General features: G+C 34.5%; 1 protein-coding gene across 4 annotated transcripts in view; it reads left to right on the forward strand.

Annotated features, from left to right (window-relative positions):
• SSBP2 (single stranded DNA binding protein 2) overlaps positions 1-12,881 on the forward strand; it is a 330,775-nt gene that overhangs the window by 129,735 nt on the left and 188,159 nt on the right. For all 4 annotated transcript variants that reach the window (XM_032156927.2, XM_032156925.2, XM_032156928.2 and 1 more), the window contains exon 4: positions 33-117. In XM_032156927.2, coding sequence (XP_032012818.1) covers positions 33-117 — 85 coding nt within the window. The remainder of the gene's footprint in view (positions 1-32; positions 118-12,881) is intronic.

Here is a 12,881-nt window from a genome sequence, read left to right on the forward strand (position 1 = left end):
TTTTCTTAATGTTACCATGATTACTTTTTTAGTGTATTTTGGGATCTCTACTGTGCAGCTCCAGAGAGACGTGAAACATGTGAACACTCAAGTGAAGCAAAAGCCTTCCATGATTACGTAAGTTAACATGTAATTTTACAAAGTTATACTGTCAGTTTTCTTTTTAACCACTGCTCTTAAAAAATACACTGGCTCATCTATTCTTTTGTTTTGGTACTTAAGAAATTGGTTGGTCTCTTTTTTCTTGAAAAGTAGGCTCATAACTTTAAATGTGAAATAGAAAGGGGCATTTGAGTCTTGTTAAAGCTTAGGATAAAGTGTAGGCCTAATTCTAAGCTATTAAAGAAATTTCTTGTCTTTAAGCATGTCTGATTTGTGGAATTTCAGATTTTATGAAAATTAAATATATAGTAATTTTTTTATTCTACAAAAACATTCATTATAAGATTTCTGTAAATGATAAATTCCTCCCTTGCACATAAGATTTTTGATTAAATATGGAAATACTCTGTTCTTCTCCTTCTGTAACTTTTGGTTATATATCATAAGGCTAAATATCTTCCCTACTGAATTCACTTCCCCAAATAAAATTTATTGTGGATTAAAGGAAATACCAGACGAGAGTAGAAGATTCTGTGCAAAAATGAAAATGTAATTTTATTTTAATTCTTAAGGAACGGCAGTGGAGTGTCCTTGGCTTGAGCATTTTTTTTAGAAGGACTGCAAATCTGATTTTAGGGACCTGATAGTATCAGAAAGTAGAACTGTGAAAAGAAAAAAAACAGTGAAGATAAGAATGAGAAGATGGTATTATGAAGGGGCTAGGGAAACATGTTTGCAGAACTAACCATAAAAGAGGGACAGATTGAGTTTAAGATGGAGGAAATCCAGTTTCCTTGGTTGGGAGGAAGTGAATTGGGGCTGGAGCCTGAGGAAATAACTGATAGTAAGTACCTAAAACTTAACCATAGGGATACTTGTCAAGTTTGTAGAGGCTAGCATCATTCTGTGTAAAATGCCTTAAAAACCAGAACCAGCACCCAGAAGGGAAAAAAGACCTTGTTCTTCCAAGGAAAATAATTCCGCCTTAGACTGAAGAGTTAGAAATGGCCAGAAGAATTATACCCTCCAAAATAGCATGAGGAAGAGCATGCAGACTTACAGGAAGTGAAAATCTTGGCTACCTGGCAGGGACTGTGCAATTCTTTAAATGTGTACTAACCTTATTCAAGTGAGAGTGCTTGCGATTACCTCATCTGACATTGATTGTATTCATAAAGCTTGATATGCACTGAACAATAGCTCTTGGGGAACAATCTGAGTGAAAGGGACACTACCGCAAATAAAAAGTAGAGAAAAAGTAGATAAGGCAGGGCCCAGGACATAGGATTTATCTGAACAACCTCATTTTCCTTTTTTACCTTTGGTTGACAGAAGAAATAAAGCAGAGATCCACCCATGAAGAATATGAGGAATTGGATAGAGTGGAGTACCCCGTCTCATCTTTTCTTTATACTAAGAGGTGCATGCCTTGATTTGGCCTGTCAGTCACGGGAGATGTTGTCTCCACTAATTTTGACGACTAGATGGCATTAGAGAGTGCCAGTGTTCTATTCTTAAAGGAGATACAATATTTGATAGCCTACATTTTAAGAAAGTAATCATATAAATACTTTTCCAAAATTACATTCTGTAGAAAGATGTACCCTGCTGTTCAACATGGAGATCTTAAGGGGAAAAGTGAACTAATTTAACAGCTCTTTCTAAAAGCAGTAGATAAATTATCATCGTTGTTGTCATCGTCACTTTCATCATCATCATCTTGCGTTCATAAGACACTTTGAAAATTTCAAAGTATTCACACTTATTAGCTTTAGAAATACACTTAAATAGGTTTTGGAAATGAGCATTAGCCAGAGGTAGGAGTAAAATTCGAGTAGATTTTAAAGGAGGAACAACCCCTTACCATGTAATTTGGTCCTTGGAAAATATAGTTTAGAAAAAAATCAGTATTTGAATTTTATAATTCATTATGAATATTAGCACATTGTATCAGATGTTTAATTTTAATTTAAATATTAGTTTTAAGAGATTTGATTTATTCTTGGATGCCATTTTTATTACATCTTAAAACCAATTTCTTTTCATGGTAATACATCTCTGATTTGTTTTTTAATTGGAGGTTGGTGAAAAGATAGAGTTTGACCTACATGATTTTATATTACAATTGGATTTTTAAAATACATTAATTTCTTTTATGGTAATTTTCATGAATAGGATTTCCTAAATTCTTAATAGTAGATAATTTCTGAAAATGATTAACAAATTTATTTCTAACATGTAAATATAATAGTTTGAAAGACTTGGGGAAGAAAATGAAAAACACAGGAACAAACAGTAAGATTTTGGTAAAATTCTAGAATGTTATATTCTGCATTTGAGTTTATTACATAATTCTGTAATGGTAATTAATATGTTTACCTACTGAATTGTAAAATACTTTAATAATTTAAAATAAAGTACTCAAGGAAGCATTCTAAAAAATACTTTCTTCAGTAGCTGCGTTTTTAGCGTTAAAAATGTTCACTTGCATGTATAAATGTTCAAAATTAGTCTTATTATTTTATAGTTACTTCTTATCTATAAGATTGAATGAATATTGACAAATAAACTACTTTTTAAGAGAAATAATGGAGGCATAATGAGGTAAATAATGAATAATTCTGTTAATTTAAAATAGGCCAAACTGTTAAAATGACTATCTTTTGATATTGGGATAATGCATGATTTTTATTTTTGTCTGTATATATTACTGTATTTTCCAAATATCTGCAATTATTAATTATTTCACATTCAGGAAAGTTACTTTAAAACAGATTAAATTTCACTTTTCAGTGAGTTCTAATCGCTCTTCTGAGATTGGAAACTAAAAAACTTAATGAAATAAAATTTAAATTTACCATGTTACGTGCACAGGCATTTAGCATTTCTTATGAAAGACATCTGTTGTTTTTTGTATGTGCACATATTGAGAGACATCCATAAACTGAATAGTTGTAATTTTCAGCCATTCTAAAATTTATTTTTAACCACGTTACTGAGGTATGATTGACATACAAAAAGCTGTACATATGTAATGTATAAACTTGATGTGTTTGGAGATTAGTGTGCACCCATGAAACCATCATCACAACCAATGCCATAAACTTATCTGTCACCTCCAAAAGTTCTTCTCCCCTTTTTGCTTTATTTTTTCCCTTTTGTGTTAAGAGTACTTAACATAAGATATACCCTCTTAAGAAATTTTTAAGTACACAATACAATATTGTTAATCATATGCCCTATGTTGTACAATAGATCTCCAGAATGTATTTATCTTATAAGACTAGAATTTTATATAGATATGGATTTCTGAAATCCATAAAGAAATAAATGAAGAAACTAATGTGGAAAGAGAGAGAAACAGAACAGGATGACTTTATTTAAAGTTCATTTTATTGTAAAAATAATATATATTTTTTCAAAGTATGTATTTTAAACATCATAAGCCCCCTTCTCTCACTGAAATATTTTTAAATTATAATCTAGTTTCTGGTAAATGTGAAAAGATGATAATGGAAAGATCTTTATTCCTTACTATTTTCATGCTGATGTTACACTGCCTGTGATTGCTGCCAATAGTATCAAAAAATTTAAAAAACATGATATTCTTTCAAAAATAGCATGCATTTTTAACTTACAATTGGAGATCTAAAATTCATAAAATTTATAACTTACTATGGGAGTTGTAGAAATCATAGAAAATAAGTTAAAGATTTTTTAAGTAAAAACGTATCTAAATACCTTAGATTTGTAGAGTCATATTTTTATAGCCACTTGTTTACTTTTTACTTTTTATCCAGCTTCATTTAAAATGAATGTATTTTGGCAACTTGGAAAAGTGAATATATCTCTTACTTTTATTCTTTTCCCTTGGATATGAAGGAAAGAAACAAAAAATCATTAGCAAAACTCATCTTTCACTTACTATAGATTTGAATTATTGTGTTGTCTTGTTTTTGATGGGGGTTGACAACTGAAATTAGAGGTTTATATCTTTTTAAAATAAATAAAAGCCTCACAATTTCAAGTACTGTGTCTTTGATGGAATGTATACTATGAGATAAGTAATAGTTACTTAGCCAGAAATAATGGATAGAGCTATAATGATGTGACACTCTATTTTGTACTAACAAGAATAGGTTATCTGTTTTTGTTTGTTTGTTCGTTTGTTTGTTTTTGAGACGGAGTTTCGCTGTTGTTGCCCAGGCTGGAGTGCAATGGTGTGATCTTGGCTCCCTACAACCTCCGCCTCCCGGGTTCAACCGATTCTCCTGCCTCAGCCTCCCAAGTAGCTGGGATTATAGGCCTGTGCCACCATGCCCAGCTAATTTTTGTATTTGTAGTAGAGATGGGGTTTCTCCATGTTGATCAGGCTGGCCTGAAACTCCTAACCTCAGGTGATCTGCCCGCCTCAGCCTCCCAAAGTGCTGGGATTACAGGTGTGAGCCACCACGCCCGGCCTAGGTTATCCATTTTCAGACTTCATGAAATGTCTATAGATTTTGTTGCATTTAGTTTTAGTGTTAATTTCTTTTATTCTACATATACGTCATATGCTTTCCATTGTCTCTTGGGTTTAAAATCACAAATGACTACTCTTATAATACAAGGAATTATTTGCAGCCAGCCACAGTAGATAGTCATTATCAGTTCCCAAAGATCAGGTGCTTTAAACTCTGTAGAAGGAAAGTCTCAGGATCTCTTGTAAAAGAAGGTACAGATATTTTCAAGGTGGATTTAAAGGTTTTCTTACCAAGTCAAACTTACCTTAAAAATGTATATATTTGTTAATATCTTTTTAATGAAGACAAGGGCACAACTACTAACAAATGTAACTATGCTGTAGGGGAAGATTATCCTTGAAGGAAGTGATTTTGATAGACATAATTTAGGATCATTCTTCTGACACAGGATTCTTCTCAGTCACTTTGCAAGCTGGGGACCTCTGGCTGGTGATGCCACCTCCCCCCTCCCCCCCGGCCCCAGTCTTGCTCAGCCATGCTGACTGCCGCAGGAAGCGGTCCACCAACTTAGCCCACCTACACACCAGCTCAGTCTGTGGCTGGACTGGGCATGCCCCAGCCTGACTGTGTTATAGCTTGTACCTGCGTTTGGCGGTTCCTGAGTTCTTGTCCTGCATCCAAGAAGAATGAGGATACACTAACAATTGAAGGGTGAAAAGGGCAGAGAAGAATTTTGTTGAGCAATGAACAGTTCTAAGTGGAGAGAGTATGCAAGGGTGGTTGAGTACCTGGAATCGGGTGGTTTCTCTCCCAGCGTGGCTGAGCCCAGGGCTTTTATGGGCTCAGAATAGGGGAATGCATTCTGATTGGCTTGTGAGTATGCAAAAAAGGTTAAAACAAAGACACCACTCAAAGGTGGGCATAACAGTGTAAAAAACCAATTAGGGAAAGGTAGGTGTATGTAAAATAGTTGAATGCTGGGGATCAAGCAGAGAAAAATGTGCCAAATGGGAAGACAAATTCTCAATCTAGTCTGTGGGTTTGACCTTTAGCTTGGCTTTCAGGCTTTAAACTGTCTTTGGCTTGGAGGTGGGGTTTCACCAGGGATGTACTGTCACTTCTATCATTTGTTTATTAACTTTTTTCGAATACTTATTTATGTACAAATTACGTGGATTGAAGCTATGGGAGGTGCAAAGATTTATAAAAATTTCTCCCTTCAGGGGTTCGTAATCTGTTTGGAAAGGTATACGAGCTGTGTACATCAAGAGTTAACTGCTATGAGTGTAATACAGATAATAACCCTATACTGTATAGGTTTAAATGCTGCCAATGTGCACTGGCTTTTGAATGATGACTAGGATTTGGATAAGAGAAGTGCTGGGGAAGGTGTATCAGAGAAACTGGATGAAGTTGGAAAAATATAAGGTATATTTAAGGAACACTAAGCTGAGCTGTTTACCTAGAGTAGAAAAATCAAACACAGGATCAGTGCTTAGCTAACAGATGGTAGAATTTTAAAACTGCAAGGAGATTGTGAAATTATCCCACTGAAAAGTGGTTTCATGCTGAAGTCCCTGAATTCCTGGAGTATTGTGGAAGGGCCATAGATGGTGCCTAGGAATGAGAGAACACCCAATCATAGAGGTTCTTGGCCTCCTTCTCTTTTAACCAAAGCATTTCAGTTCTCCTCTATCCAAATTCCTTCTATTTTCTCTTTCTAATTAAATTGAATCTCCATATAATCAGTTACCCATGACATAAATGACTCTTATTTTTATCCTCTTTATACTTCTTTACCTCCAACTAGTTATCACAACTTCCAAATCATTGCCTGAACACTGTCTTTTCCTCTGTAATCCCACTTTGGATGCCTTGGGTAACGTCTTCATCATTTCCAGAAACATTACAATAGCTATTTCTGCATCTGACTCAAACCCCCACCCCCATTCTAGAATTCTCAAGGGTTCTCTGTTAACTCTTAAGTAATAATTTTCATTAAAAAAATCTTTTATTCATTTACAACATCTCAATCCATTACAGTTCAAAAACTTCTAAAAAGTTTGAAAACTGCTTATTTTAGTCATTTGAATAGATAAGAAATATGGTACCTGGAGAAGTTAAGGACATGTCATTGTTTAAAGACTGAGTGTGGTTTAACCATGAAAATTTAGGTTTTCCAAATTTTCGTCTAGTACTTTTCCAACTACACTGGATGAAACTTTTGCTCCGTCTGCCATAGTCATTTTTTAGCATATTCAAAAAATAGCAAATTATATTTTAGGATGATGAATCTGAGGGCATGATGAGGACTGAAGAAAGGCAAGGACTAAAGGCCAACACAGTTAGGAGGCTATTCTAATAATGTTGATACACGCTGAAAATTCAGCCCCTGAATTAAAGTGGTGACAAATAAAATGGAAAATAATGAATGAAAATGAGGAAGAAAAAAGACTGTCTAGTTGTAAGTATTGAGGAAGGGAGAAAAATTAAAAATAATTTGTAATGAATGTGGCTGATGATATGGGACTTGTGATATGCTTAGCAGAAATCTGAAATTAGGAAGGAAGAACATAGAGAAAGTGGATTAAGGGATAAGAGTGGGTTAAATTAATGAAGTAGTAAAGGTAAAATAAGAATTGAGGCCTGGGGATAGAAAGGTGCGAAAAAGGCTCACATTTAAGATGTCATAGGAAGGAAGAGACTAGCATGAAAACAAGGGAAAATACAACTCAGTGAGAGGTAAATACTTACCACACTAGGTAGACTGACTTGGATAGCATAACTGTTATGTTCTGTAACCCAGTTCATTTCCCAAAGCTGTTCACTGTTTCAGAATGCTTCCAGCTTGAACTCTGCATCCCAAGGCAACTAATTTGTTTGGTGTGAACGTAATATCTTGAGTACCTAAGATATTCAAAAGCTGTTTGTGGTTGTTGAAGCAAGACTTGAGACTCAAACTATGTCAATAGCTGAATGATTTTTATAGGGCACGATTGCATTTTAGAAAGTAGTCAAGTATTGTATAAGGAGGACAACTGGATTCAAATTTAGGAAAAAAAATTAAATGGACTTAAATGATCCATGGCTTCTTCCAGAAGTTTTGGAAACTTAGATTAATAGGTAGGGAAATCTCTCAACATATTAGCCCTTTCTTCATTGTAGCTATGTTTCAGCAAGCATGTATTGAATCACCAGTTAAGAGCAGTGTAAAAATTCTCATACCTTAGGGAGGTAAGCATATTTAAAGACTGTAAAAATACGTCATGTTCAATTTGATAGCCTAGTGGTTTGTACTTAATTGGCACTCAGTAAATATTTGATGAAAGAATGACTGGATAAATGAAAGAATGTACATTCTTCAGGCATACTATTTCTGAATGAGATGCCCCCAATTCTGCGGGAACATTGTACCACTCTTATGTGATTCTTTCAGTATTACTTCTTGCTTTCCTTTGATTATTATCTTGTCCTGTTTATCACCTTAGCTCATCCCTCATTCTCATCATTATCCTATTTTTGCCATCCCTAAGATAGATATGAGAAGGGAAAATAAAGGAAAATATCTTAGAAATGAGGTCATATTATAGTTTTTATTATGGACAAAGGCCCAAATACATAAAGGAAATAGAAAGTCTTCAGATATCACAAAATGACTTCTATCTTCTTTACAATAGTACACCTTAATTCAGTGTATATATTAGAAACTATGGGGATGTTTTCCATATGCAAATCTGATCACAAATCTTATCATAGCCATAATACACAAGGCTGGCTTTTTACTTTTTGCTCTAGCCTGGAATATCCTTGTGAAACAACATTGGGAGCTTGCTATAAGTTAAATCTGTGGAAGCTATTTCATCATAGGCCACCTACCTATATAGCCTTATCTTTTCCAGACCAGGAATATAACCACTGATCTTTTCTTTCCATTGTCAGTTTTTCCTCTCACAGGCCTACGCCTTTCTTTATGCATAGGATTCTAACTTCATTCACTACAGAGAAATACAAGAGGTAGCAGTAACACTGGGAAGCCTAGAGAGGATTGGGAATCTCAACAAAATTTTACATTTGGAATATAAATGGAAGCTACCTGTTTTTGTCTCCACATTCACATTCTTATTTATTTATTTCTTTAGGAAGTTATGGGGAGAATCAAGTGGGTGGGGCATTGTAAGTTCTCAAGTCATTGTAAGAATGATTTAGAATATATTCTTGCTTAATTTCTATCTTGTCTGGATGAGAGTTCAGACATCTTTGCGTTCAGACCAAGATAGGATTGACCTGACACCACTGCGAGGTCTGGAACTTGTGGTGTCCTTGGAGCCCTCTTACTTTCTAAATGGTCTCTGTGGGAGGTTACAATGAATGGGAGGGCACTTTCCTAGGTGACCTCAGAGGTTCTCCCAGCTATTCAGCTGCCTTTACTGCTTAGTTTTCATCAGCTTTTCACTTGCTGGGTCTTTCAGACTAATTCTACCTTTGAGAGAAACTAGGCTTTTGTGTTATTGAATGTTTGGGTTTAGTTTCCTCAGTGCCTGTGAGGTTTTAATAGCAGGTGTTACTTAGGGAACTTTCCTGCTTTTTAATACTAGTTTCCTTCAGTTACTCTTAGCCAGCTGCTAGATTTTCCTGGGTCAAAATTGTGCATCTAATTGGATGAATTTCTCTTTCTTATCTGAGAGATGCTCATTTCCAGAATAAAATGATTCGTGCCTTTCCTCAGGGACCAACCTGTTTGGATTTGTTTCCCAGATACTCTTTGAATCTGTTCTCAACCGTTTTTCCCCCATTTAAATTATATTAAACAGTAGTCAACCTTAACAATTTCCACCAGTGGGAAAAGTTAGGCTTTCTTCTAATATTTCTGCTTCTGCCTCTGAAAGTTCTCCCGTCATTCAGGGGAAAAACCAAGCTGTGCCTCTATAGTGAGTACTATCCCAGTGAAATTATGAGGCTGGCTTTCAGTGCTTTGCCTGGTTTGCTTTTCATTCAAACTACTAAGTTAAAATGTTTTTCCCTTCTTTTTTCTTAATTTTCGAAGTGTTAAAGTAATAGCAAGACTAAATTGAAACAAATAAATTATCTCAGTAAATTACTCTGAAGTTAAAAAATCCTAGTAGGATTTTTCCCCTTATTTTAGTAAGTTTATGAAGTGATAATTGTATATAGTAATTCAAACATATGTATTGTTCTTATGGGTTTTTAGCTGCTGTCTAGTGCAAAGCGCAGTTGCTTACCTCACTCATATTGAAAGACTAGAATAGTAATAAAGGGAGATGGTTAGGGAACTAGAGTTGATTTATTTAATTTAGATTATTAAAAGAAAGAAATTTAGGACTTTTTAAAGTTGAACTGCAATTCCTGTGTAGCGCTTTTAATTTTTTGGTACTGATAATGGAAGTTAATTAGAAATCTAAAGAAGGAATAATTTATCATGTCATTAAATATTTCTAGAAAAAACTGTACATATTTTTTCTTGAGTAAAGTATAAGAAGATAGACACTGTACTTATTTTACTATAGTGGTGCTGTCAAGAATAAGAGCATAAGAACTCTCTCTGTTGAGGGAGTCAATGAATTCAATCAGTTAAAACAGATTTATAAGGGTAAACAGTAATTCAGTTTAGGGTTTTAATTTTTGTAGTTTAGATATTCTAAGCTAGTAGGGAAAAATACTTTTTAATTAAACTGGTCCAAAATATTTAAAAATAAGCAAAAAGTAAATTTTTGTGAAATTTGACATCTTTGGGGAGTTTCAATTAACAAATTTCTCAACTAACATTTTCATTTTCAATGGAAAATACACTATCTTATAACATGTTACATGTTCAATAATGTCTAAAATTATCTTATCCCTTAGTGCCTCTAAAACATATGAAACATTTAAGTTTTAAAGAAATTAAGATTTTGTTTTGTATTATGAATTGAAACACTTAATTTTTAAGGTCTTTGCTGCCACTTTACCTGGAAGTGACATCGTGGTAGCCTTGTGGCCAAATTGAACTTACTCTGGATATTAAAAATGTGAGCAAGACTGTGCAAGCTTATGCATCATGTTTATATTTGACAGATAATTAGTTTATACAGTTTAAATTACCATACCTATCTTCTTTTTTTTTTTTCTCCACGGGGGAATAAAAGATTTTTGTTTGTCTTGGATCAGCTAAAAATTTTTAGAATGCAGAAGGATAAACTGGAACTTGCTCCCTACTAGTCATGTCCAATAATTCTAGAAAGTACCTCACTCCCATTTTCATATTAAAGTTGATTTTCTCATGGGTTTTCCTACCATTACTTTAACGTGGTCAGTACAAAGCACACCACATTTTGGCTAACTTAGTTGATGATGATGTGATAAGAGTGAGTGTAAACATATAAGAATTTCTTTTCAGGTTACATGTCAAGTAATTTGCCAGGAAAAATCTTGTTCTTTTTTGCTATATAAACACAGCATAGGACCATTGTAGAAAAAAAAAAAAGAAAAGAAAATTCATGAAGCCATCACTATAGCTATGCCAGCAGGCATGAAAACCTTTTATCTCATGTAAATGAGATTGCTAAAGAACTTTACAATGATCCACTTCCCCTTAATGCATAGTAAATATATAATTTTTATTTATGATTTTCTTAATAACATTTTCTTTTCAGTAGCTTGTATTTTTCTAAGTAGTCTGCTCCCCTGTTGTACTTCTTGGAATGTCAGTAGTACAGAGTTTAATATAACATGTATTTTTTCCCTCAGTGCAATGTGGTCAGTTATTTTCAATGATGGTTTGCATGTATTTTCTTATTAGGCTCAAATTTTGTTTGTGTAAATTGTTTAGAAACACTAAACTATTCAGAAGGACATTCAGAACCTTATTTGTATATGCTCATTGTATTTTTCAAAATTATAGTATAATGTAGAGACCACAGAAATATTTTTTATAAAATTTAACTAGTAAAATCACAATAAGGATTCAGATAATTCATCCTAAGAGGTGAACCTAATAACGAATAGTTGTCATAATTTTGTAGTATCTTTTGATAAATGATTTTAGTACATTGTTTTTATGGTATATATTACTGTCACTTTAGAATAGTTGTCATTAGTTTAAGCCTCAACAGTTTTTACCTTGAACCTGATCAGTATTTTCATATCCATTGTGGCTTTTTACCTTTTCCAAAGATGGTGACAGTACCTGCCCTGCAACATGCTCTTCTGCAATGTGATCATGCCAGTCTATTGAGTCTAGGCTGGTCTTAATGACTTGCTTGTAATAGAATGGAGTGGAAGTGATGGTATGTAACTTCTGAGGCTCGGTCAGAAGAAGCCTTGAGGCTTCTTCCCTGGTTTCTTGGAATGCTTTCTGGCTGTGCCTTCTTGGGATACTCTGTCTTAAAACCATGTCACCAATCTGTGGTAAGTCCAGTCCCAAATAAACAGTTTAAGCCTTCCAGTAACGTGAGCCTAGCCTTCTAATCATCTGAGCCTGGGCACTAGCCACCTGAGTGGAGAAACACTCCTGGCAGTTTGCGTCTTCACAAATGAGCAGACATTATGGAGTCTGCAGACAGTCATTATTATCTCCGTTCACTGTCCAGAGTCCTAAACTGGAGAACCCATGAGCATAATAAAAAGTTATTTATTTCTACCACTAAGTTTCGGATGGTTTGTTATACAGCAATAGATAATCATAACAGAATTTAATATTGGAAGTGGGGTGTTGCTATAACAAAACCTAAAGTGCATGGGACCAGCTGGTGGGTGGAAAGACTGTTCATGAAGCTTCGAAGGGACTCATGGAGACTGATGGTGAGGGATTGAAAGACAGTAATGACAGTGTTATTTGATACTGGAAGTAAGAAGATCTCTGTTATCTAGTGGTAGCAAATTTTGTAAAACCATCACCCAGGGTAACATGGAAAATAGAAAATGAACCAGTGGACCACTAATGAAATTATGGATTGGCAAAGGAGATTCCCAGGCAGAATATCTAAAGTGTCAGCTGTTTCTTTTAGCCCTGTCTCATGATATATGGATAGAGAAAACGGAGCTAAAAACGGAATTCTTGTTTTCAAACAAAGGGTTCTCAAGCAAAAAAGGGCTTCAGAACAAAGGTCAAATGCAGACCAGAGTTAGGAAAATGCAGTCTCAGGGCAGAGATGAAACTAAGGTGTAACTATAATACTTTTGTTAAGTCCTCAAAGATTTGAGGTGGTGCCTCATAGAACCTTTCAGACACACAAAAGGCCATCCAGGTATCTTTAGGGCATGCCTCCTACTTCCTCTCTGTTAAACAAAAGGGGTTCTAATAATCTTAAGGGCTTTATT

This window comes from Hylobates moloch, unplaced genomic scaffold (genome assembly GCF_009828535.3).
Source record: "Hylobates moloch isolate HMO894 unplaced genomic scaffold, HMol_V3 SCAFFOLD_6, whole genome shotgun sequence".
Lineage (NCBI taxonomy): Eukaryota > Metazoa > Chordata > Mammalia > Primates > Hylobatidae > Hylobates > Hylobates moloch.